At 44.2% G+C, this 24,523-nt stretch overlaps 5 protein-coding genes across 7 annotated transcripts; 4 read left to right on the top strand and 1 right to left on the bottom strand.

The window, feature by feature from the left end:
- Positions 1 to 810: 810 nt before the first annotated feature.
- Positions 811 to 3,746, bottom strand: LOC101756600 (probable tetraacyldisaccharide 4'-kinase, mitochondrial). The gene is made up of 7 exons (XM_004963016.4): positions 3,373 to 3,746; positions 3,051 to 3,275; positions 2,776 to 2,925; positions 2,138 to 2,347; positions 1,737 to 1,796; positions 1,340 to 1,420; positions 811 to 1,255 (listed from the first exon to the last, which is right to left on the bottom strand). The coding sequence occupies exons 1-7, from the start codon at positions 3,661 to 3,663 to the stop codon at positions 1,073 to 1,075; spliced, it is 1,200 nt and encodes a 399-aa protein (XP_004963073.1). The 5' UTR covers positions 3,664 to 3,746; the 3' UTR covers positions 811 to 1,072.
- A 1,997-nt stretch (positions 3,747 to 5,743) lies between these two features.
- On the top strand, positions 5,744 to 10,092 carry LOC101755661 (protein DA1-related 1). 2 transcript variants are annotated; one of them, XM_004963015.4, is made up of 14 exons: positions 5,744 to 6,079; positions 6,158 to 6,212; positions 6,370 to 6,437; positions 6,625 to 6,766; positions 6,987 to 7,080; positions 7,230 to 7,431; positions 7,876 to 7,996; positions 8,105 to 8,188; positions 8,292 to 8,411; positions 8,535 to 8,747; positions 8,832 to 8,891; positions 8,990 to 9,108; positions 9,286 to 9,344; positions 9,502 to 10,092. In XM_004963015.4, exons 4-14 carry the CDS (start codon positions 6,662 to 6,664, stop codon positions 9,837 to 9,839), a joined length of 1,515 nt encoding a protein of 504 aa, XP_004963072.1. In that variant the 5' UTR covers positions 5,744 to 6,079; positions 6,158 to 6,212; positions 6,370 to 6,437; positions 6,625 to 6,661; the 3' UTR covers positions 9,840 to 10,092. The 2 variants fall into 2 exon arrangements, with proteins under 2 accessions (XP_004963072.1, XP_022681153.1); XM_022825418.1 differs by having other exon boundaries at positions 6,158 to 6,288.
- An 821-nt stretch (positions 10,093 to 10,913) lies between these two features.
- On the top strand, positions 10,914 to 13,589 carry LOC101755251. Its single transcript, XM_004963012.3, has 4 exons — positions 10,914 to 11,070; positions 11,182 to 11,228; positions 11,342 to 11,486; positions 13,086 to 13,589. Exons 2-4 carry the CDS (start codon positions 11,191 to 11,193, stop codon positions 13,350 to 13,352), a joined length of 450 nt encoding a protein of 149 aa, XP_004963069.1. The 5' UTR covers positions 10,914 to 11,070; positions 11,182 to 11,190; the 3' UTR covers positions 13,353 to 13,589.
- A 1,404-nt stretch (positions 13,590 to 14,993) lies between these two features.
- Positions 14,994 to 19,226, top strand: LOC101754850 (ribosome biogenesis protein WDR12 homolog). 2 transcript variants are annotated; one of them, XM_022825338.1, is made up of 14 exons: positions 14,994 to 15,224; positions 15,316 to 15,416; positions 15,503 to 15,609; positions 16,327 to 16,362; positions 16,463 to 16,545; positions 16,675 to 16,742; positions 16,844 to 16,954; positions 17,041 to 17,175; positions 17,572 to 17,715; positions 18,093 to 18,189; positions 18,282 to 18,418; positions 18,503 to 18,538; positions 18,624 to 18,757; positions 18,887 to 19,226. In XM_022825338.1, the coding sequence occupies exons 1-13, from the start codon at positions 15,077 to 15,079 to the stop codon at positions 18,714 to 18,716; spliced, it is 1,296 nt and encodes a 431-aa protein (XP_022681073.1). In that variant the 5' UTR covers positions 14,994 to 15,076; the 3' UTR covers positions 18,717 to 18,757; positions 18,887 to 19,226. The 2 variants fall into 2 exon arrangements, with proteins under 2 accessions (XP_022681073.1, XP_004963068.1); XM_004963011.3 differs by having other exon boundaries at positions 18,081 to 18,189.
- Positions 19,227 to 19,507: 281 nt separating this feature from the next.
- On the top strand, positions 19,508 to 23,783 carry LOC101754451 (argininosuccinate lyase, chloroplastic). Its single transcript, XM_004963010.4, has 7 exons — positions 19,508 to 19,966; positions 20,416 to 20,679; positions 21,099 to 21,215; positions 21,961 to 22,109; positions 22,573 to 22,864; positions 22,938 to 23,102; positions 23,303 to 23,783. Exons 1-7 carry the CDS (start codon positions 19,640 to 19,642, stop codon positions 23,555 to 23,557), a joined length of 1,569 nt encoding a protein of 522 aa, XP_004963067.1. The 5' UTR covers positions 19,508 to 19,639; the 3' UTR covers positions 23,558 to 23,783.
- The last annotated feature ends 740 nt before the right edge of the window (positions 23,784 to 24,523 follow it).

Raw genomic sequence — 24,523 nt, 5'->3', positions numbered from 1 at the left:
CCTCCTCCTCTGCACCGACCTCCTCGTCACTCTCCTCGACGGAGCCCATGGGGGAGCTCACGCGGCCAGGAGGGCCTAGGCGGTCGGTGGGGCTTGTGTGCCAGAAGACGCGGGGGAATGAGGTGCGGGTGGGGATTGAGGCGCAGGTGGGGGGCTCGGGAGGAATAGAATCGAAACGTTTTCTAGGTAACCAGTGGCATTGGTGGGTAATTACCCACCAACTCCACGAGGAGGTTCAAAAGAGGTGATTTTGGAGCTGTGAAAGAGGTGCTCCAAAACTCCAGATCATTTGCACTACAGCTCCATGGAGTTGGCAATTCCATGAAGTTTTGGAGCTGGGATGTTTGGCTGGATTTTTTTGGTGGAGTTGCTGAAGTTTTAGAGTGGAGCCATGCCAAACAGGCCCTTACTGGAGTAGATCATGTGTTGTGAAGAAGCTGACGTCCATCTGGAACAGTGCAATTCGGAGCAACAATATCCTACACCGCTTGCTTGCTTCAGTGCTTTTGCACACCTGGCATGGTTCCAACTCCAAACGCCAGTCCAGAGTTGGGTGGAGCAAGCAAAACATCCCAACTTCGCAAATTTACCAAGCAATCTAACTTCATGAAGTTTTTTTTAGCTCTTGTTCATTTTTTTGGAGTACCTATTTGGCATGGCTCCACTCCAGAACTCCACCAAAAAATCCAGCCAAACATCCCAGCTCCAAAATTTCTTAGCCCGGGAAGACAGTTCAACTGGCAAAATATTTGATAAACCCCACAGTTTTTTTCTTCATACAATATCACCTGCTGTCGAATAAAAAATAGCTTTTCTATCCAAAGATCACTCTCTCAAAAAGATAGAATATGTGGTCCATCCGTAACGTCCGTGCTACGGGTACATCCGTAACGTACTATTACAAAGAGTTCAGTACAAAGTGTCATGGGCCTGATTGTAAACTCAAGAATTCAGCACAGTGCCTCAAGTATAAGAAAAAACTATATCCTGCGTACCAAGGTTCATGTCTTACTGGCAAAACTGTTTTGATAACAGATGTTTTCAGCTACAACTATATCTAACTACACCGAAATCAACTTGTGGCGCAGTCCACTACATGCGACTTTGCACGCCCAGTAACCACCATAATTTCCTTTACTTTCCTCATAAATTCATCTTCCCCTTGTTCCTTGTGAGGCATAATCTGCAAAGAAGAAGACAGCACCCAAACCTTTGCATCCAATGTCGTAAGGACTTCCGGATCACGGTCATAATCCTGCATGCCAAAACTAAGGATTGGTTAGAAGAAAAGACAATGGATGCTCACAAAATATTAGATTAGATAGTGATGATTCGCAACCTTCTCGGTAACTAAGATAATGGTATCTTTGCCATGCTGATCCATGAGACTCCTCACTGTTTCTTGGATTATCTCTAGGTCCTATTGTAGGTAAAATAACAAGAGAAAGTCAACCATCACAATAGCCATCACTAGTAAAATACACAATCACAGAAAGCTGTGACTATTCTGTTGCTTTAGCAGAGAACAGGAGTAGATTGATGCATTATTGTAAGAAGTGGTTCATATATTTTGCAGTCAAATAAGTAGGATAGGGCACATATACATGCTGGTCTGCTGGACTATACATCAGTGTGTGTTTCAATTCAAGACTCATTCTGAAAGTAGGCATCTTCATTTGTTTGTGCAGAATATTTTATTCAGCAGTCGGGAGAAAGGAAGAGATTACTGTACTTACATGCGCATTGAAGAAATGGTGATCACTGAAATCCAACCTATCAATTTTGAGTGGACCCATCTGCAGCAGCAAGGATAGATATTGCAATTCAGCATTGGATGGAATGTTCCAATAAATTATTACAGTTCATGATTAGTATTTAGTACAGAAGGATCAAATGCTTCTGATTTATCAAGGAAATAGGTAAAAGTGTCATAACTAGTGCAGGCCATAACGAATTTATGATAAAGCTGGACATTCACACCTTCAACCCTTGCTAAGAATAGCATGTTGTTAAAAGTGTATATCGTATATTGTATTCACACCATATATAGGATAACAATAGAAAATATGTAAAGCCAAAATAAGGGGTTCTACACAAGTGGGAAAAAAAAGGGTAAAAGTAAGGCAAAGAAGTGTACCTCTTTGACTGTATGAATGAAAGCATTGGGGCAGCCAATTGCAGAAACACATAGCACGATCTTATCATTCAACACATTAAGAGGAAGTCTCCGTGATGGTTGCTTAACTTCAAAAATATGTGATGGAGCCAATCTGCTATAGAACACTGAGCATGTTGCTGCATTATCCTCTATTGTAGACCTAACTGCTTTAAGTTGCACTTGAGAAGCCTATTAAGTAGTAAATGGTAATTCAGAGACAATCCAAGTACTTATTCTTCAGGAAAGCAATAATGACAGTGATATTAATTGGCAGGAAAAGAAAAGGCTCAAATGAAAGGTAATAGTTACAGTGTATATTGGTTCAAGTTCAAACGGGTAAAGGCAGGAAAAAGACGAAAATTGGCCTTCTTGTTTCTTTAGTTTCTTATCTCTCGAACTACTTTAGCTTCATCATCCTTCGAGGTAATCGTTATTTTTCGTACAGAATTTAAGTTTCAATGATAGAGAGCCCCTCAAATCTCTGGCCACGGTCAACTACACTTCAACAGCAAAGTCTTATGCATTTGGGATTTTGGGTAATGTATAAAAGTAAGCTGTAAAAAACACGGTTCTATAATCCCAGAGATTGAGACGACAGTTTCTCCATCAACACATACCAGGTCAGCATTATGAATGACCACAATATCAGCTCGACCAAGTGCACTCAAAGGTTCTCTCATGGGTCCTCGAGGAATGAAATGAGTGTTTCCCCATGGAGCCAATCCATTAACCATCACAATCTCAACATCTCGGAGCAAGCTCCAATGCTGCCTAAAAGGAAGGGATGTACCAAAAGAGCATGTAAGTAAACTACCATAAGGATTCTTCATCCTTATATTATGTTGCCAAACAGATTTATCTGAAAACAAGAGGCCAATTTCATGATATATACCTGCATACCGTCATCTAACATGGCTACTCCAATTTTACTGGATTCCAGTTTGCTAATTGCTGAAAGCTTCTTGTCAGCATGGAAGGTTTCAGAATGATGGATGTAGCCATATTTTTGCAGCATGGAAGAAGCCACGGCTGCTCTATTTGCACCGACCCCAATCTTGGCCGAAGTGTCGGAGAGGCGCCTTCGAAGCATCTTCGGCTCATCGCCGCCCGCATAGCCCTGCGACACCAAATGTTAGCATTGCTCATCACCACAAGCGCAATGTAGCCTAGTTTTGAAGGAAAGAGTGACGAGAATGACGAGAGCAGGAGCTGACCCTTGTCAGGAGGAGCGGCGAGATGCCGAGGCGGTGGAAGCTGCGGGCCAAGAAGTCGACCATGGGCGTCTTGCCATTGCCGCCCCAGGTGAGGTTGCCAACGCTGACGACGGGCACGGGCAGGGCGCGGCGCGGGCGGAGCCGCGAGAGGAGCAGTGACGCGCGGAGGGCGGCGGACGCGGCGGAGAGAAGGGGCAGGGTGACGGCGCGGTGGATGAAGGGGAGGTCCCGGACGGCGGAGTCCGGGGTGGCGGCGAGGCGGGCGACGAGCTGCCTCGCTTTCTCCTCCATCCCCGCCCCTGTTCAGCGGCGGCCGGACCGCCGGAGAACGGATGGTTTTGCTTTGCGCCGCCGCGCCCGACAAGGGGAGGCGATTTGCGGGCCTTTCCTTTTGATGGGCTGGCATCCGGATGGGCCTTTTTTATCATAGCTTGCTCTTGGGCCCTGCCATTTCCCTTTCCTTTTTTTTTTTTTTGATAAGGAGCTTTCCTGAGCTTGGTCGTGTCTCAAAAGAACCTTCTCCTGTGGGCCCATGGTTTGGTTCATCCCTCTGTCTTGGTTCTGCACTGGATAATATCATAATAGAGCTGTCGTGATTAGGAGGAAGAAAGTGGCTGGCGACACGTCAGCTTCAGCGAGGAACAAAATGATCTTTGTGTCGTGCCATTAGTGGAGAATGATATGCATGCGCCTCATCGGAGATGACACGGGAAAGAAAAAAAATGCAACAAGAGGGATGGCATTTGGCGACGACGGCATGGCTAGCTGCCATCTTCCACCAAACGGCTTTGATTAGTGTCGATGACCGATGACTTCATGCGTATAGTATTTTATGTGCTGTGATTGGACATCTGGATTACACTATGGATCATGATGAGTTGAAGTGTACAGTGGCTAATTACTGATGAGAGTCCCCCAAATCATACGATACATGCATGTCAAATAATCCACGTCATAACATATGGACACTGTCCCTTGCTGCAGTTTTTGACGCCTCTCTCACTTCAGAAACTGATCTCTCTGCAGAAAGCTGTTGCTAAATTTCTGCCGAATTTGTTATGGCATGATGTGGTGGGAGTCAAAATGGCATGAATTTCGAGTATGTGTGTTCTCGTGGACCTTGTACCTAACAGGCTAACATGCACACGGGCAGAAGCAACTGCTGGCCACATGGTGTGCCGCGTAGACGACCCAGCAAAGTTGTTGCTTGACTTGCATGACCTACGACCCATCTTGCGAGGTCAAAATATAACATTCTGCAACTTAACCAACGTGCCATGTGGGTAGGGAAAAAAAAATAGGACATTGTATAGTAGCTATGACACATGCAATGCTATAGCTAGTGCACAACTTTTGTTTATAGTTGCATAGACATTAGGACATGTAACCTACGTTACATTGCTCTCTCGTATCTTATTCTATACGGGTAGGTACCGTACCAAGTGGCGTCGTGGCGATGGTTTAGTTGGAGTGCTCTACGGAGTGCAAGCACGAAAGATGAAGAACACTGGATGTTCTAATACGTGATAGCCGCGCAGCATGTCACATGCTCGAGTTATTCCGATTAGCTCATACGTGTAAATTATTTTTTTTTTCATATGCTTAACTTGTTGCATACATAACCTTTTTTTTCTCTTGTCCAAAACTATTCGAAGCTTTGAATAGTGAAGTGGCTAATTGATGACCTTCAATTCCGTCAATAGTGAAGTTCCCGACAGACTATTGAGATCGATTCCAAAAAGAAAAAAACTAAACGTTGAGATCTCAAATTTTTAAAAATTGAGTGAAGATATAAGTTCACGATCTCGCTCCATTTTTTGGAAATTGGGTGAATAACAGTATGACTTTTGAAGTACCCACTCCGTTCTAAATTATAAGTTATTTTAACTTTTCTAAATTTATAGATATTATTATGCATCAAGATATATATTAAAAAAAGTTGAAATGACATAAAAAGGGGGGAGTCGATAGAAATTTCAAAACTCGTAAGCGTCCGAAAAATACGTTGAATAGTCAACTCACTGAGACCCCCGCCACTCCAAATTCTCCATTCAGTCAAGGCAGTTTACCGCGCGCCATCCCGAGGATCCAAGTTCTACGTCTCCGCCTCCGCGTGACCCGACGCCCGCAAGGCGTTCGACGAAATGCGACGCCACGCCGCGCGGCGCGCGGCCATGTGGCCATGCATCACCCCGCCTCCTCCTCCACACCCCGCCTCGCGCGCGAGGGAGACGTCGCTGTGCCAGGAAGAGGCGGGCGTCACGTCACCTCCCCTCCCCTCCCCTCCCCCCTCGCTTAGCTTTTCTGACCCGGCTGCTGCTGTCTCCACTACTCCGCCTCCCGCCCTGCCGTCCATGTCACGCCTCGGCTCCTTCCTTTCGCTTCCGCCTCCCTCCTTCCCCGCCCCTTGTCCTCTTCCCACCCCCCTCCGGAATCTGGCCGCGCACCTACTTGTCGCCCGCGCCCTCGCTGGCTTTCCCGTCTCCTCTTTCTTTATCCTGCGGGCGGGGCGGGTGGGGGTGGGCGTTCCTTGTTCTTGGATCAAGGAAAAGGGGAGGGGAAAAAAACGGGCTTTATTTCTGCGACCGGCGGTTAGCCTGTCGCTCGCTGGCTCACACTCAAGCGGCTCATCCGCGCCTTCTTGGTTTGTGGCCCAGCGATTGCGGAGCTTGAGCCTCTCTTCTTGGGAGTCCCGGGTTACTTCGAGGTGAGAAGCTTTGTTGATGTGAAGGTTTTGATATTGTGTTTGGATTGGGCTTAGTGGTCTGATACTGTTTACTCGCAGGGGATTGGGGGGGAAAGGATGATCGCCGGTTATCTTAGCAGGTTTTGATAAAACTGTGAGTCCCTTTGTTGATTGAATTCGTAATTAATCGCAAGCTCAAGGATCGATGTCCGTGATTCTTCATTCTCTTAGTGTGAGATCAATTAATTTGCTCCCTTCAGCTTCACTATCGTTTTCCTTTACTGTACTAATTGGTTTCTGTTTTGGCACAGGTTTGAATTGTTGAGAACATACTGGGTTCGTAACTTTTTGGCGCTTTCATCCTTCCACTCTCCCTAAGGTATGGGATTAGCAATTCCCTGCTTTTCCAGTCATGCTATGCCTTTTGCTACTAATACAGAAAAGATGCTCACTGATGAATGAGACCCTTTCCATTTGTGGTTGTCCAGAAAACATATTTTCCATTTGTAGTTGTAACTCAGTGGTTTCTCTGAGTTCTTCTGAATCCGTTCTGTTCTTTGCTGCAGGCTAAAGGAAATCTGATCATCACATAAGGTCGAGATCATGAGTTGGTTAAATAAAATTTTCAAGGGTTCAGTAAACAATAGAGTTTCAAGGGGTCACTATGATGGAGACTGGCATGAAGGCCATTCATCTGATTACAACAGAGTAAGCCTCTACGCATGTGCTTTGCTGTTAAACAAATCTGCCATGTGCATTCCTTTATCCTTTCTAGTTTCTACTGTTGCTAGTCATTTCTTGTTCATATAACCTATGCCTAAAAAAAGTTTTAGGCAAACCTTTAATGTGATTATTCATGTTCTATAGAATGAATGTTCCCGAGACATAAGAAATGTCATTCAAATGTCGCTTGTGCCCATTACTGTAGGATACTTATGGTGACAGTGATAATGAGGATATAGATCGTGCTATTGCATTATCGCTAGCAGAGGAAGATCAAAATAAGGGAAAAGCAGCTATTGGTTAGTGCTGGCCTGACTATTCATATCCTCCTACTTCTTTGTTTATTTTATCATTATTGACTACCTTACTCCCTACATAAATCCTTTGGAACAATGGCTTTGGAAATGAAACTGATCTATGATACACCATTTGCTTGATTTTGACGTAGATACTCACTATGATTTGGAGGAAGACGAACAACTTGCAAGAGCGCTGCAGGAGAGCCTGAATGCCGAGTCTCCTCCTCGACAGAATGTTCCTGTTGAGAATGTGCCTCCTCGACGGAATGTTCCTATTGAGGATGTTCCTCCTCAACAGTATGTTCCAGCAAAGGAGCCACCTCCACATGTTTACCCAGGAAGTGGATTCAGGTGCCTATTTCTTCCACTGGTTTATTTGGTATTTTAGTTGTAAGAAGTCATAAAAGTCTCTTTCCGTTTCATTTCTCTATTAGAAAAATGGTCTAAACATTATGGTCTTCTCATGCTACCCTCCCTGTAGACATATAGGTAGTTGGACAAAGGCAGTGATTTTACCAAAATCCATGAGCACATTGTACACAAAATAAATATGAGAGTTTTCCATTTTTTTGCACTTAAAGTAAATGTGTTCTTTCAAGGTAGAGTTCCCTCCCCCCCAGGCTGATATGAAATTCAACTGTTAATTGGATGATAAATACATATAGAGGCAAACACATATGCTACCAGGGCATGTGTAATTAAGTCATCGTGTGCAGCTGTAAATTTCTTGGTCTGTTCCGTTTGTCTATTAGCATTTTAGCACTGACTTGACCAGAAATCCTTTTATTTGTGTAGGACCTGTGCTGGATGCCATAACCCAATTGGCCATGGCCGTTTCCTTAGTTGTATGGGTTCAGTTTGGCATCCCGACTGCTTCAGATGTTTTGCTTGCAACAAGCCCATATCCGAGTATGAGGTATAAGGGAGTAGTAATGTTTCCATTTACTAGTGTTCTTCAATTAGATCAACTGATTTTAGCTAAAAAAAATTAGATCAACTGATTGATGATAGTGATTTTGTGCAGTTTGCTATGCATGATGATCAGCCGTACCACAGATCCTGCTACAAAGAGTTTTTTCATCCAAAATGTGATGTTTGTGACAACTTTGTAAGTGTACACAATTCAATTGTATGGATAAGCATGAAGGTATTAGTTAGAATTATATTTTTGATCTGTCTATATAACTGGTTATTATGTTTTACTTCCCTAGATTCCAACGAATAGAGATGGCCTCATCGAATACCGAGCACATCCTTTCTGGATGCAGAAGTACTGTCCTTCCCATGAAGATGATGGCACTCCTAGGTGCTGCAGTTGTGAACGAATGGAGGTCAGTGCGGTGTTTTATATCTGTCAATGAGAACAGTTGCCCTGGTCGGTTCCTGGGTGGAAGCCGTTCAGTTTTCACTTTTCACTAACATTTGAAAAATGCCACTTATTTACTTGGAATCAGCCTAGGGAGATCAAGTACATAACATTAGATGATGGGAGGAAACTCTGCTTGGAATGCCTAAATTCTTCGATAATGGATACTCCAGAATGTCAACACCTTTACATGGATATTCAAGAATTTTTTGAAGGATTGAACATGAAAGTAGAACAGCAAATTCCATTACTTTTGGTTGAGAGACAGGCTCTGAATGAAGCATTGGAGGCTGAGAAAAATGTAAGTGATATGAAATGGTTATGCGGTGTGCACAATACTTCACATACTCCCAAACTTATGTAATTTTATTTTGCTTTGTTTAAGGGGCACCACCTACCCGAAACCAGAGGTCTATGTCTTTCTGAAGAGCAAATTGTCAGAACGGTGAGTTCTTTAAATATTGGTGCATTACTCTGTTCATCTGACCACTGGCACAGGTAAACTTTAATATCTGCATCTACTGACTGATGCTATTCTCCCAGATCCTAAAAAGACCACAGATCGGGCCAGGAAACAGAATCCTAGATATGATTACAGGACCATACAAGCTGTCTCGGCGGTGTGAAGTGACTGCAATCCTTATATTATATGGTCTACCAAGGTAAATTGTTTTAACTTTTTTTTTCCTCTGTTGTTTTATTTAGGCCATCCATCAAATCAAGCCTTCCGCCAGTCCCATTGTGAACCTTTAGTGGACCATGAAGTTATGATGTTCTTATGTTTGAAGCATATAGCTACATAGATCTTCTTACTTCTCATTAATAAAATGGCTACGCAGATTACAAACTGGTTCCATTCTAGCCCACGAGATGATGCATGCATATCTTCGTCTGAAAGGTAACTTTATGCTAATAGTTTTTTAGGCTTCACATGTACTACCTTTATTCTCTTTTGATAGGACAATTGATTGCTATCATCACTTTGTGCACTCGTATTGCTTCCATAAAAAAGGACCATTGCTACTCCTATTGCTGACATGATTTTCTTTCTATAGGATTCCGAAATCTTAGTATGGCGGTTGAAGAGGGCATCTGCCAAGTTCTGTCCCACCTGTGGCTAGAGTCAGAAATCATCGCTGGTTCTAGTAGCAACGTCGCATCCAGCTCAGCAGCATCGTCGTCGTCTTCGTCATCTTCAGCTCCTACCTCTTCCAAGAAGGGCGCAAAGACCGAATTCGAGAAGAAGCTCGGGGCATTCATCAAGAACCAGATCGAGACGGATTCTTCGGAGGCGTATGGAGATGGGTTCAGAGCTGGCTATCCGGCTGTCGAGCGCTACGGTTTGAGAAGAACCCTCGATCATATTAAGCTGACAGGGTCTTTCCCCTATTGAAGCAGCGGAAGTAAAGGAGGGGCCCATTCTTCGACTTGCGAGGATGCTGCACATTGGCGGATTTTGGTTTGAAACTTTGAATTATACATATACATACCAAAGGAGGGAAACATGTTGGGTACTTGATTGCAAATAATACATGTAAGTCTTCGGATAAGGAAATTCTGTAGTTGTTTCTCGTCACAGCGGACACATAAGATGAAGCAATGAGGAACTGTGTCTTTGCTCAGTTCTGCAGTTCCCTTTTACAGAATCACATTTTAACCCCCCGCAGCAGAATAGTTTTTTAAAAAAGATCATTAACCACGCTCCTTGAATATTATCCAACAGATTTATTTGCTGAAGATTTTTTTTTTGAAATTTCGTTTTTACTATGACTCTCGCCTCGGCGGCATCTTCTGAATTTTTTTCTATTTATTATATGTCATAATAAAAAAATTGCAAATCTATACGTATACAGCCGTTTGAAACGGCTATAGCCAACTAAAACGGCGGAATGTGCACCGTAGCAACCTTAACAGGTGGAATTTCCCTTCTCTGAGCAGCATATCTTCAAAAAATCATAACTTTTTCATATGAACTCGGATGGAGATAAAATTTAATGAAGATCTTGACCAGATTTACAACTTTGTAGTTCAAATATTTTTCATTCGAAATCATCTTGGTACTTAAATAATCGATACAATGTTCAGAAAAAAAAAGTTTGAACTACAGAGTTGTAAATCTCGTCAAGATCTACAATTTTCATGTAAATTTTATCTCCATCCAAATTCATATAAAAAAGTTATGATTTTTTAAAAATGTGCTACTCAGAGAATGAAAATTCCACCGTTCAGTAGGCTATAGCCGTTTCAAATGACTACACGTGTATATGTATTTACAATTTTTTTATTAGGACGTATATTTTTACAAAATGCTAAAAATAAAAAAAAAATCGCATCTTCTTGTGGCCGTCTAGTTTCAGTTGGCCCAGCCAAACTGGTTGACCCGGACCAGCAAGCAGCCCAGCCCAAATTGGTCCAGCCGGACCAGCACACACCGCGGCCCAGCCCACGCTCAAGAAACAAAATCTCCCACCCCGTGTGCTTGAGCTCGCGCCGCCTCCAGAGGCATCAGCATCGGCAACGAATTTCTGCCGCGGCCATAGAGGCCGCGACGACCACGCCGGCAGCGACGAACTCAGCGGCAGGCACTCTCGAGCATCTCCTCTCTGATCGCAACATCCTCGACGGTAAGAACCCTGAAACTAAGGCCCCCTCTCGGCCTCATCTTTCTCTGCCCGCACGCTGTTCGACGAAATGCCGCATCGAGTCGTCCTCACCCATCTTCTTCCTCCACGCAGGTCGCCGCCATGCTGCGCAACTTCCCGCAGGCCCGGAGGCTGCTCAGGTGCGCGCCCTCTGTCCCAGTCGCCGGTTCCTCGGCTTGCCTATATGCCTTGCCTTGCCTGCGGTTTCTGATTCCATGCTGCGCTTGTGTGCGTGTGTGGGCGGGGGGCGCAGGCGGATGGGCTTCGAGAAGGAGGACGCCTACTTCTTTAAGCAGATGGGCAAAGCCATGCTCTGCACCTACACTCTCTTCGGCGTCGCCTGGCTCTGGAACGAGACGTCGCCGCTCGGATGGTGGACCCTCAAGCCACGCCCCAAGGTAAGGCAGCCTAACCTCCCAGATCGTGTTCTTGTTCATTGGGCCTGGGCTGGAAGCAGGGGCAGAGCCAGGAACTTAAAATGAGGGGTGCCAATTGGCCATCCTTCACACAGTTTTATACTTAGCCAAAAAAAACAAAAAAAAACACAATGTTGTTGTACGGTCAAGGTCAAATTGTTGCATAGAATTCAAAATAATTAAAAGTGAAAATAAAATAAGACATACTAGACGAGTAGACGATGTTTGTCCGGACTGATATCATCTTCAATTCCATCAATGGTAAAGTCTACAGTTATTTCCTTCTCAATACAGATAGAAATGAGTGAATTCAAGAAGTGATCTACTAGGGAGTAGGAAATGTAAGAGTACAAATCTATGCACATATGCATATATCCTCTGATTCTATCCCATGGAAATTAGTCATTTAGGATTGGGGTCGCATGAAAAAATAACACTGGTTAGAAGGGAGTAGGTACAGGTTGCGCAGTTGTGTCATGCATGATTGCAATTATCTTTGTTGGTTTAAGTTGTTAATGTCCTCCCCTTGACATTGGAATATTTCTGGTCTAGGCTACATGTTTGAAAATTTATCCCAATGTTAGCTTATACTCTGAATCTTAGGAGCTACTGAGGTAGGGCCATAATCTGAAAGGTGCTAAGTTCTTCTAACTCCATAAAAAGTAAATGAAGTTGTTAGAAATCAGAACGCATTGCCTTGCATATTGATCATGACATAAGTTTTTTGTTTTTTTAACCTACTAGTTGTTTTATTGTTCGTGTCATGAAACTTCGTTGTCTTTTGGCCCTTCAGTTGTTCTGCTGTGTGCAACTGTGCTCTCTTCCTTGATGCATAGCCAAATTGTTTGCTGAGATTTAGAAAACTTATTCACACCAAGTTGCAACACTTCTATGGCAAAATTAATTGTGACGGATTCTTATTACACAATAAAACGTGAAATTTTGTACAGCAAGATCAGCCTATTTTACCTCAAAGCATTGGACCTGACATATATATGAAAAATGCGAAATAGCTAAATCTGCATTATGGTATGAAAATGGCTATATGATATAAGTGCATTGCATAGTAAGATTTCGGAACACTTCCAGCCTTTTCATATCACTTTATGTTTTCCTTGCATTCCTGTGCCACGTCAAATGTGGAATCACACTCAAATGAACATAAGTAGCTTTTAAGCAACAGTACTGATTTTGGCAAAGTTATTCTTGGCAATCCTGCACATATACAATATAAACCAGATTTGGGTCTTCCACGGTTAGTATAGAGTCTCCAAATATTGGATATGCCCCAAGTACAGTTATCTTTTTTTTTAATGAAGTATGAAACTTAATTTTGCTCTTATTTGTTGATAACTATTTTCCATTATGTGACAAAGATACATCTTGAGCATGAACAAGAATAAATTTTGGATGGATACTATGCTTGAAAACTTTGTATTCATACAGTGTCAAAGATAACTTCGCTGATAGGTTTTTTGGTTTTCAGGAAACACATAGAAAGTATAGGATAGATCTCTCCTTTGCTGCATTACATGATCTTGATGACCATAGATCATCAGTGTGAATGATTGTCCTTTTCAGGAAGAAAAAGAAATGGCACACCTTTATGAGCGCAGGGAGTTTCCATACCCTGGTGATGAAGAAGCAGTTGAGGAGTTCATAAAAAGTGGAGGTGCTCTTGGAACCACAATTGGACCTAAGGGTTTTGCTGATGCCAATATGGATTCTGACAACATGCAGAAGCAGTTGCAGTCTGAAAAGTTTGAGCAGGAAGCACGGAAGCTATGGCTTCGGATGAGGAATGAGGTTATACAGGAGGTCCAAGAGAAGGGATTCGATATTGAATGAATATTTAGATCTGCAATATGGTCAGCACTGATAACTTAAAACCTTGCTATTGAAATTGGAGAGCTATATCTTGGGAACATACAAGTTTGTAGGATCTGTCTTTTTCACTGTCTGGCACGTGCCTAGTTCTACTTGATTGTATTGTAAATGCCGTCTTTTCTGGAGAGCTTAAGATCTCATTCGACCCTCTATTAGCATTTCTATTGCCTGATCATCAAGAAGTTGCTCTTCTGAAAATTACTCAGATTTTGACGTTGGTACAAGCACCCTATGTCTACATCACGTGGAACTTGGGATACATCCTAGTCAATGTTTAGTTCAAATTTAAATTCCAAATGATATCCTACGCATGCAAGTGCTTGGCCATAAGGTGGATATAGGATACGTTCCGCTACTGGCACCTTTTCTTTTCCGAAACTGTATATTCATCAGGAAAAGTCCAAATTGCTATCATAGGGTGTGTTTGATTTGAGGGTCGAACTGGGTTGGAACAGGTTCAACCCCTATCGATCTTGGTTTGGTTGAAAATGCATCTGGATTGGATCGGACCCAGGAAGGAATATACCCTTTAGATTCGGGTTGGATGGATTCTAAAAATGAGCGGACCATTCCAACCCATGTGGATGGCATCATTGCTCCATTTTCCCTGGGCACAAGCGCGGAATCGGGGACGAAGAGGAGCGTGCGCGCGAGGCTCGATGCGTGCGGGGCTGAAGGGAGGAGCAGTTGGCGGAGCCGCACGGGGAGGCGGACGCGAAGGTTGGGACACCCGCGAGGAGGCGTGGGGCGGCGGAGAGGTCGGCGGAGAGCGTGTGAGCTGGGGAATTTGGGGTGGGTTTCGGTGGAGGCCAACGCGAAGGTCGTTGGTGCAGGCCAGCGCGTCGGGGCGCCCGTCGGGGGAGGACGCAGTGGAGGCTGGCATCATTGGTGGAGCCAAGGAGGACGCGCCGCGTAGAGAAGATAAGGCCGGTAAGGGAAAAAAAGAGAAGGGGAAGGAGGATGACACATGGGACCTGTAGATGATATGCGGGATGGTGTTAAAATGGCATCCATCCTAATCCTCTTAAACTCTCCAAGCAAATAAAAAACTGGAACAGCCACATCTCATAACCAAACACGAGATGGGTTGAACCTAACTCATAAAAGTAGGATGGACCTAACCCATTCCACTTGGTCCAAAACCAAACACATGCTTAGATGTAGCGAAAGTCCATATAGCTCCATAAACTATTTTTTATTTCAATTTACTCCCTAAACTATGCTATTTGGTTCAACTTACCCCATAATACAATTTGTACTTTTTTCCTCCATATACAATTTGAATTTGAATTTTACATTTTGCAGGGTGGCAGTGGACATCATAATCTATATTAAAAAATATTTTATGAATTTTTCATTATTATTTTAGATTTTGTAGGATGGTAGGGTCCAAATTACACAATTTTTGCTGAAGATTTTTCCTAAGCCTCTTGCCTCGGCGGCATGCATCTTCTTGTGGCCGTCTAGTTCCAGCTGGCCCAGCCAAATTGGTTGAGCCGGACAAGCAGCCCAGCCCAAATTGGGGTCCAGCCTGACCAGCACACACCGCGGCGGCCCAGCCCACGCTCAAGAAACAAAATCCCCCCCACCGCACCTCCTCGTGCTGACTCTTCTCCGACCCTTCCCGCCGCCGCCACGGCGACCACCACCACCTCGCCCTCCTCCCGTCCGCCGCCGCCGCAGCCATGGACACCGACCCCTCGCGCCAGGTGCGCGTGCGCTTCGTCACCAAGCTGCCTCCCTCGCTCTGCGCGCCGCCCGCCGCCATCGCCGTCCCCGCCGACCTCTCCCGCATGGGCCTCTCCGAGATCGTCAACAGCCTCCTCGCCGCCGGTGAGCGCCCCATGACCCAATCCCAGACATCCTAAGAGATGCACGAGAGCCACGGGTTACTAACACTTTCCTCGCTCCTCCCGTTCCGCAGCCGAACCGGACCACAAGGCGCAACCCTTCGACTTCCTCGTGGACGGCGAGCTCGTGCGGCTGCCGCTCCAGCAGTTCCTCCTCGCCAAGGGCATCTCGGCGGTACGAATTTTCGCTCTAAGCTTAATTTTTTACCCTCCGGAGGAATTGCCGCGGTGGGATGAGGATTGGGCGTGAATGTTCTGCAGGAGAGGGTGCTTGAGCTCGAGTATGTCAAAGCCGTGGCACCAAGGAAGCAGGACGAACCCTGCCCCCATGATGACTGGGTTAGTGCGGTTGATGGATCAAACCCAAGGTATGATTTGTGTCTTGTTTGTGTGCAACCTGATAACTGTGGAACTGTGGAAGTAACTTATCTGGATCGGAAATGCCTTCTATTTTCTGTTATTTGTCACAACATGCGTATACTCTGCTGTGCGGTAGTTTGGAAGGGGATTAATTGGTGCAGAAATTCGATCTCGTTTTAGTTCAGCTGGTCTGGGAAACGAATCAGATTACTCTGTTCGCGTAAATACCTCTCTAGATACTTTAATTGATAGTTGCTTGATATATACTTTTACTATGCTGGCATTGGGGCACTAAAGTTAAGTTTTGCACGCAGCATGCTGTTCCTGTTGTATGCTGTTCTGCTGCTGCTCCTTCCACCTACTTGGGTAGTGATGACACAACTAGGAGTACAACCGGGATAAATATCGCAGGATGACCACCACACCTGTCTTTAATCATAGTGCCAAATCACCAATCAACATAGACATTGGTTTGTAAATATAGCACGCAGCAGATATTCTACGGGAACCATAAGAGGATGTACTTTCGGGAGCTAGGGGAACTAATCAAATATAAAACACTTCTCCACCTCTATAATATCACATAAAAATAGAGGAAGCTTTACACGTGATGAATTTTGAAAATTTTAATTTGTTAAAATGAACATTCTACATCTTGAATCTTTATTTGAAGCTTTTACTTTCATGTGGTTTGTATTACTACTAAACTGTTTGTTGTTTGGCAGTTTTGTATTAACTGGATGCTATGATGGTCTTGCAAGGTATATATAGCTCAAAACATAATCTTTTATTTAACTCTGGTATATTGGTTACAAGTATGTGGACTTGGTTCATATCTTACCCTTCCAACTTTTTACATAGATTATGGAAAGATGCAGCAGTATGTACACAAATTTTGGAGGGACACAGCGGTGCAATTACTTCTAGCAGATTCATCAATAAAGGTCAGCATGCTTGGAATAACAACTTTGTTCTCATTATGTCACAAAGGCTGGGTTCCAAAACTATTTCTGCTTCATTGTCGCATTTTCATATTATTTTTTAAGTGACTGGCATGAATCATGTTATTGCAGGAGTTGAAACTGACGGCAGTCTGCATGTAGTGACTGGCTCAAAGGATAGGTCATTGCGGCTATATAAGGTAAAGATGCTACTTTTTTTTATTACCTTTTAACCCCAGTCTTGCTTGTTACATTGTAATATTTTTCCTTATATCCTACATTATGCCTTGGACCCTTGAAGTGTGATACATCGGTCAGTATGGACTACACAAAGCGGGTTGGGGCTTACAAGATTCTTCGTGGACACACATCAGCAGTTCAGAGTATTGCTGTAGACCCTTCAAGAGATATGGTAATAATCAGTCAATCTGGGTTTCCACACCAATGTTATTGCTATTTTTACTTAGGTTTCTTCTGAACTCTTCTTTGGGTACCTAGCTATGTTCTGGTTCCTGGGATAGCACCATCAAGTTGTGGGCAGTTGAAGGATCTGAAGAAGACGGTGATGCTGTTTCATTGAAGAAGAGAAGGATGAATTCTGACTCTTCTGGACCTGAAGAGTCTCAATTAGAGGTATTAGCTACATTCTATTATCAATGCATGGTCCTTTGACCGATTGAGTTAGGTAGTTATGTATTTTGATATTTACTGTTCTGCCCGAGGTGCTGACATGTAAAATGTAGATACTTAGCTACAAAATAATGACTTCTGTTCATCGTCTTCCCTACTCTCGACCTTTCCATAGCGCTGTTTTAGGATTAGATGAATTAGTTCCAGTTACTGGTTTGAGTTGGCTAATGGTTTTCAAAATCTTGTATATGTATTTAATGTGTATTGACTACCATGATTTTGTGAGAGATTAAAGGCTGTCACGTTGTGTCAGTAGGACTTTTCCTTTTCCAGTGATTCCAGTCATGAATTCATGATAAGTCCCACTCATCTCACAGTTTGGATCATGTTGTAATCCAGGGTTTAGCCACTTCAACACTTCTGGGACATACACAATGTGTTACTGCTGTTACCTGGCCTGAGCAGCAAACGATATATTCAGCATCTTGGGATCATTCTGTTCGGCAGTGGGATGTCCAAACAGTGAAAGAAACATGGAATATGGTATGCACAGTTTCTTTATGTTCCAGATTATGTAGTTAACTCCATCTAATTGGTTTCCATAAACGAGTCTTGATGATTTTCCCTCACTTAAATTAACCTGTGTATTGCAAAGGGGATGTATGGGCAGTGTTCTGTTTTTCCGCTAGCATAACAGTTAAGAATAAAACTATTTTTCTATGCTAATTCACTGTTATTCTCCACTTCTATTGATGATTTTCTCCTGAGTTTGCCTAAGGAGACTGCAAAAAATGGAAGACCCCACTTAGTTCTTGACTGTTAAAATGTAGCGGATTCATATTATGACTTGTTCCATTTCATAACTAAATTGCGTCTTATTTCACATTTGCACCTGAAACTTTTCATAGTTTTGTGGGAAGGCCTTGAATTGCTTGGACTGTGGTGGTGAGGGCTCTTCATTGATTGCTGCTGGAGGCTCTGACCCCGTCTTGAGGGTATGGGACCCTCGCAAACCTGGTAAATATTTTATGTCTATTTTTAGTTATCGTTCTTGTACTATATTATAAGTTTATAACTATAGCTGATGTGTTTTCTTCCCTTCAAAACAGGAACATTAGCTCCTGTTTTTCAGTTCTCCTCTCACTCAAGCTGGATCAGTGCCTGTAAATGGCATCCAAGCTCCTGGTTCCATCTGGTATCATCTTCATTTGATGGGAAAGTGATGTTGTGGGATCTAAGAACAGCAGTATGATTCTAATAATCTCATTACTTACCTCATTTACTCCTTTGTTGCATAAAATTGTGGCTAATGATATTGCTCCTGTTGTAGTGGCCGCTGGCTTCCGTGGACTCACACAAAGATAAGGTATTCTTTTGCGTGGTGTTTCTTTTTCAATATTTCAGGGTAAGGGGAAAAGAGCGAGGTGCTTAGCTAACTTTGGCTATTACAGGTTTTATGTGCCGACTGGTGGAAAGGGGACAGTGTGATTAGTGGTGGAGCTGATTCCAAGCTATGTATCGCATCGGGTATTGAGATTGTGTGATGAAGGGTTTTGGCGCGCTTCTAGAGTCCATGGCTATTGAGGTTTGAGCTTTTCTTAATCGACGTTGTTTAAATGGTTCTATTTTATCTCTTTCCTGTTGTATGCTTATGCTTTGCCCTTGTGAAACCATTCAGATGCTAGTACTAGCTAACTGTTATTCAACTTCACAGCTGTGTTACTTTGGGCTACCTAAAAGCCAAGCAATGTCAGATTGTCAATTATGGCTGGGAGCATATGCAAACTTTGAGTCAGATCAAGATACAGCACAGGGCCTGCCATTTGTGTATGCGCGAGTACTATGCACAAAGTAAGATCCATAGTTGAAATGGATCACTACATTTTGGTCTTCAACTTTTTGCTAGTTACTTCATTGATGAAATCAACACCAAAAATCATTTGTATTATCCCAAGATCATGAATTATAAGTCAGTTGATTGTTGTTGGGCTGGTCTCTTCTGCTGTATGCTGTGAACACGATCAACGTTTATTTATGTGCATCTGTTTCCTTCAGTGCATCTTGAGTCGATGCAGACTCTGGTGCTGTGCGTTGTTATATTGAATTCCTAACGTGTTTGATAAATAACCAAAGCTTGATACATGGAAGAAGAAAAAAATGGTCAAGAGAAAAAAAAGAATTGAGATGTGACAGGCTGATTCGTGTGGAAGTTTGAATTGAGGGCTGGTGGTAGGCTGGTAGCAGCCGAGCACGTGCGAGGCTGCGACGGTGACCACTGACCAGGCTTCCTCTTTCGCCTTTATATTGACGCGTCCCAAACACAACTGCCTTTCCTACGTTCAAAAAACACAACTGCATTTTCTTTCGGTTCTTGCGCCTAAACGGCTAAACCCACCCACCCACCTACCGCGCCGCCGCGTCCGTCAAACAGCGGGGGCGTCAGCGACGCCGCCGCCGCGCGCCGTCTATGGCCTTCACCTCCCAATCCCTAGCTCTCCGGGCACCCGCCTCGCTCCCCAGCGGCCGGCTCGCCGCCGCCGCCGCCCCCACCGCCGGCCGCGTCGCCCTCCGGGGCCGGAGCGCCGCCTTCCCTTCCGTCGTCGTCGCGGCCGCCGCCTCCACTCCGATGGCGGGCGACGAGGAGAAGAAGGAGGTCAAGCTGTGGGGCGGGCGCTTCGAGGAGGGCGTCACGGACGCCGTGGAGCGCTTCACCGAGTCCATCTCCTACGACTGGCAGCTCTACAAGTACGACATCATGGGCAGCAAGGCCCATGCCTCCATGCTCGCCTCCCAGGTATCTATCTCATTATATGCGCCTTCTACTGAATGTGAATGTAGCTTCAGCGTGGTTTTTAACGCCTGGAATCGAACGGATTATTAGCCATATCTGGGTGTAGCTGCAGCAGCGAGTGTAATCAATTTGGGGGTTGTTGGGTCTGGGGTCAGTCAATCAGCTGTTAGCCACTGGGGTCGCTCGCATTGTGTTCGAGAAAATGCCACCTTATTTGTTCTGCTTGTGGTGTGACAAACACGAGTTCACAACCGCTCGCTAGCTCCTTGTAAAGTAGCATTGATTACGTTTAGTCTGCATGGACTGGGGGGGGGGGGGGGGGTTCCAGTAGTGTTGTTCGTCATATTTTGGTCAAATGCTCTAACAATTGGCTGTTAACGTTTTTGCTGGACGCTGCTTATAATGAATGATCGCTACATTTGAGTACGGTTTCTGAATCGTTTGCAATGCAGGGTTTGATAACTGCGAGCGATAGGGACATTATCTTGGAGGGGCTCGATCAAATCGAGAGGCAGATTCAAGAAGGCAAGTTTGAGTGGAGGAAGGACCGGGAGGACGTGCACATGAACATCGAAGCAGCTCTGATCGAGAGGGTTGGTGAGCCGGCCAAGAAGCTGCACACTGCTAGGAGCCGCAATGACCAAATTCAGACGGATCTAAGGCTATGGTGCCGTGATGCTATTGACAAGATTTTGATTCGTATCAAGCAGCTTCAGGTTTGCTCCTTAATACAAAGTTGTACTACAAACTATAATCATCTGTGCCTTTCTTGCCTATCTGCTACTGCTGGCTGGCGCAGCAACACAGTTCAGGTTTGTGCTCAATTGAGACACAACCGTTCCAACAATTAAGAAAGCTTGTGCTGTTAAAGTTTCTATAAGCTTCGTTTTATTGATTCATCATGTAACTCTCAACTTGTGGCAGCAACTTTAGAGCAAAACTTCTGCTTAACTTTTCCTGCTTTTGTACGCAACGTCAAGAAAAGTTGATTGAGTACGTGATTGCTGATGTGTTGTGTATTCTCGTATTTTCCACTTTGCAAACGCTAGCACAGGATTTCTATTATTTTCATAGAACTGTATTTCAGGGCAGAAGTTTCACGTTTCTAATGTTAGCATGATTCTTGATGTTTCAGGTGTCTTTGGTTATGTTAGCTTCAAAACATGTTGACCTGATAGTCCCTGGTTATACCCATCTGCAAAGGGCACAGCCTGTTTTGCTGCCACATCTTCTCTTATCATATGTTGAACAGGTGATTTCTATTTCTTGCCTTTTGTGACATCTTGCAACATTAGTAATTTCAATTTAGTTTCTTGCTTGAGGAGGCAATAAGTTTATAAATGTGAGTGTCATGTTTCATATCATCTATTCCCTAAGTTGATCTTCGTGGGTACTTTGCAAATAAATCCTTGAATGACCAAGCTAGTGGGCTCTTATCTAACCTATTTAAATAGAAAATCTGTTTAATATTCATGATTATTTGGGTGCTATACCAGGTCAATTTTCAGTTTTTCGCTGTAAAACTTGAAAATATTTGGAACTGCTGTGCTTTTAGGATTATTTGCCACCTCTATCTGTGCTGTAGACATCTCAACGCAACACCAAAAGTTGAATCATTGCATATGGTGTTCCAAGTGATATCAAGTCCTTTCTTGGCGACAGTCTAGACACACACACACACACATACTAGCTAATATGGCAATTTCTGAATTTTTTTATGTGAACTTGTGAAGAAAATGGATCATGTTTAAGTGCTACATTTTCTTATACTGTATATCCTTCAATCTAAAATCTGCTGAGCCACTAGCTGTATTGAATAATGCACCATATAGCTGCCATACCAGGCCCACTTGACTTGTGATGCATAGCTTACAGTTTACCAGATCTCTGGTGTGTCCATGCCAAGAGTGTAACAGGGCGCCAGGCACTTTACTGATAATCTTTTAGGATAAACAATGATGGAACTTCTGGTGAACTTGACGTTATTGTTTGCACAGTTGGAGCGTGATGCTGGTCGGCTGGCCAACTGCAGGGAGCGAGTGAATTTCTGCCCTCTTGGTGCTTGTGCTTTGGCTGGAACTGGACTTCCTATTGACAGGTTTCAGACCGCTAAAGATTTGAAGTTTACAGCTCCGATGAAGAACAGGCAAGTTGTTGATTTCTTGTAGTAGTATCATTTCAAGTTTTTAACCTTAAAGCTTGGCTTGATATTATATTTACTTGCTTCAACTATGATCAAGCTAGAGTTATTTTATTAATTGATACTTGAAGCTGTCTTGAGTCTTGTTTTGTGAAATTCATCAAATTATCAGTATTTTTTGAGAGCTTGATAGTTTGATCACACTGAATTAAAGCTAGATGAAAATGTTAGACCTAACTATCTGATCTTCATCTTCTTCCTTTCACAAACACCTGAATATTTTGCAGCAGCAGAAATTGTGTGCTAGCATATTTTTGAGACTATGTAACCTGCACCACAATCCTAGAATTGTCAGTCATGCTCTTGTATGTACTCACTTGTTAATTGTAATTAGTCTAGAAACAGTGAATACCAAATTGTTCATTTTCAATTTTGAACAGTCCTCACCTGAGCTTTTCTTGGTCAACAGCATTGATGCAGTATCAGACCGTGACTTTGTATTGGAGTTTCTTGCTGCCAATTCAATTGCTGCTGTTCATCTTTCTCGAATTGGTGAAGAATGGGTTCTGTGGGCATCAGAGGAGTTTGGGTTCCTGACACCAAGTGACAAAGTTTCAACAGGAAGCAGCATTATGCCACAAAAGAAAAATCCGGATCCAATGGAGCTTGTTCGTGGGAAGTCTTCTAGGGTTGTTGGAGATCTCATGACTGTCCTAATCCTCTGCAAGGGCCTTCCACAGGCCTACAACCGTGATCTTCAGGTGGGCCTCATTCTCATAAGTATGTCCATGCTTACATGAGTGAGCATATTCTTAAAGTTTTCTTTTTGAGCAGGAAGACAAGGAACCGTTGTTTGATAGCGTGAAGACCATATTAGGAATGCTTGAAGTTTGCACGGAGTTTGCTCAAAACATTTCTTTTAATTCAGAAAGAATACAAAGTTCCTTGCCAGCTGGTCATCTGGATGCAACGACATTAGCGGATTATCTTGTGAAGAAGGTAAACTCCTTTTGCTCACGACTATAGGATGGATGGTTGTATATAGAAGTCATATGTTCTGTAGTAGCAAAGGAGCCTACGAACTTAAGTCATTTATAGTTTTATTGATGCTTTGTCATTTGCTTTTATTCGATGGGGTTATTGTAGTTAATTGGATGGGATCATTGCTGTTAATCGTTTCTTAACCTTGCACTTTGCAGGGAGTTCCATTCAGAACTTCTCACGAGATAGTGGGAAAGTCTGTTGCTCTATGCGTCTCCAAGAACAACTGTCAGCTAGCTGACCTACAATTGGATGACCTAAAAGCCATTCATCCAGTGTTTGAGGCCGACGTGTACGAGTACCTGGGGGTCGAAAACGCTGTAAACAAGTTCATATCTTATGGCTCCACTGGTTCAAACCAAGTGAAGAAGCAGCTCGAGGATTGGCGCGTCCAGCTCGGGATCAGCTCGTAAGGATTGGTACGAACCAAGAAATAAGCTAGCTCGTAAATCAGAGCTTGCGATTTTTGAATGTGTATCTGGATGCCATAACTTTGTTCTCCGCGTATCAGCAGCTTGTTGTTGGTACGTTTTGGGAACTGGAATGAGTGATGCAATTGTGTTGGGTGCCCTGAGTCTGTTCCGTGTACCATTGCACCCAGCTTTGTTTTCAGCAGAGTAATCTGATTCCGTTCCACGACTCCATTTTGTAGAAGAAAAAAGGGGCGGCCTGGTTGCCCGGACCCTGGTAAAAATTTCCAGGCACCGAGGAAAAAAAGGGAAAAGTAGAAGACTCAATGCTTGGTGAATAAAAATGAATCGTGAGTCCACGTGGCATCAATTGTCCCGGAGTAATCAGCCCCCGTACTCCCTACGCAGGTCGCACTAATGTCCCGGAGTAATCAGCCCCCGTACTCCCTACGCAGGTCGCACTAAGGCCCCTTTGGCAGGGCTTCTCGAGTGGCTTCTCATGAAGTCTTGCCAAATGGGCGCTTACGAAATGATTTTGTAGGAGGAGTTCCGCGAATTCCCGTTGAGAGGAGCTATGAGAGGAAGGAGAATACTAGCTCCTCGCGGCTTCGTCTCCTCCGTAAAGCCCTAGCTTGCCCCTGGGTGCGGGCACAAGGGTCGGAGGATGCTGGCCCCGTGGGTGCGAGGAGGCCGAAGGATGCCGTCGGCACGGGCGTGGCGCTAGGACGGGGGTGCGAGGAGGCCAGAGGATGCCTCCTTCGTTGGGGCTAAAGCCCAGCTTGCCCCTGGGTGCGGGCAAGGGTCGGAGGATGCTGGCCCCGTGGGTGCGAGGAGGCCGGAGGATGCCGTCGGCACGGGCGCGGCGCTAGGACGGGGGTGCGAGGAGGCCAGAGGATGCCGTCGGCACGGGTGTGGTGCTAGGATGGGGGGCTGGAGCGGCGCGGCGCGGGGGGCGGAAGGTGGCGACAG

This window comes from Setaria italica, chromosome III (assembly GCF_000263155.2).
Source record: "Setaria italica strain Yugu1 chromosome III, Setaria_italica_v2.0, whole genome shotgun sequence".
In the NCBI taxonomy this organism is placed as follows: domain Eukaryota; kingdom Viridiplantae; phylum Streptophyta; class Magnoliopsida; order Poales; family Poaceae; genus Setaria; species Setaria italica.
This window is presented reverse-complemented; position numbering and strand designations above follow the sequence as displayed.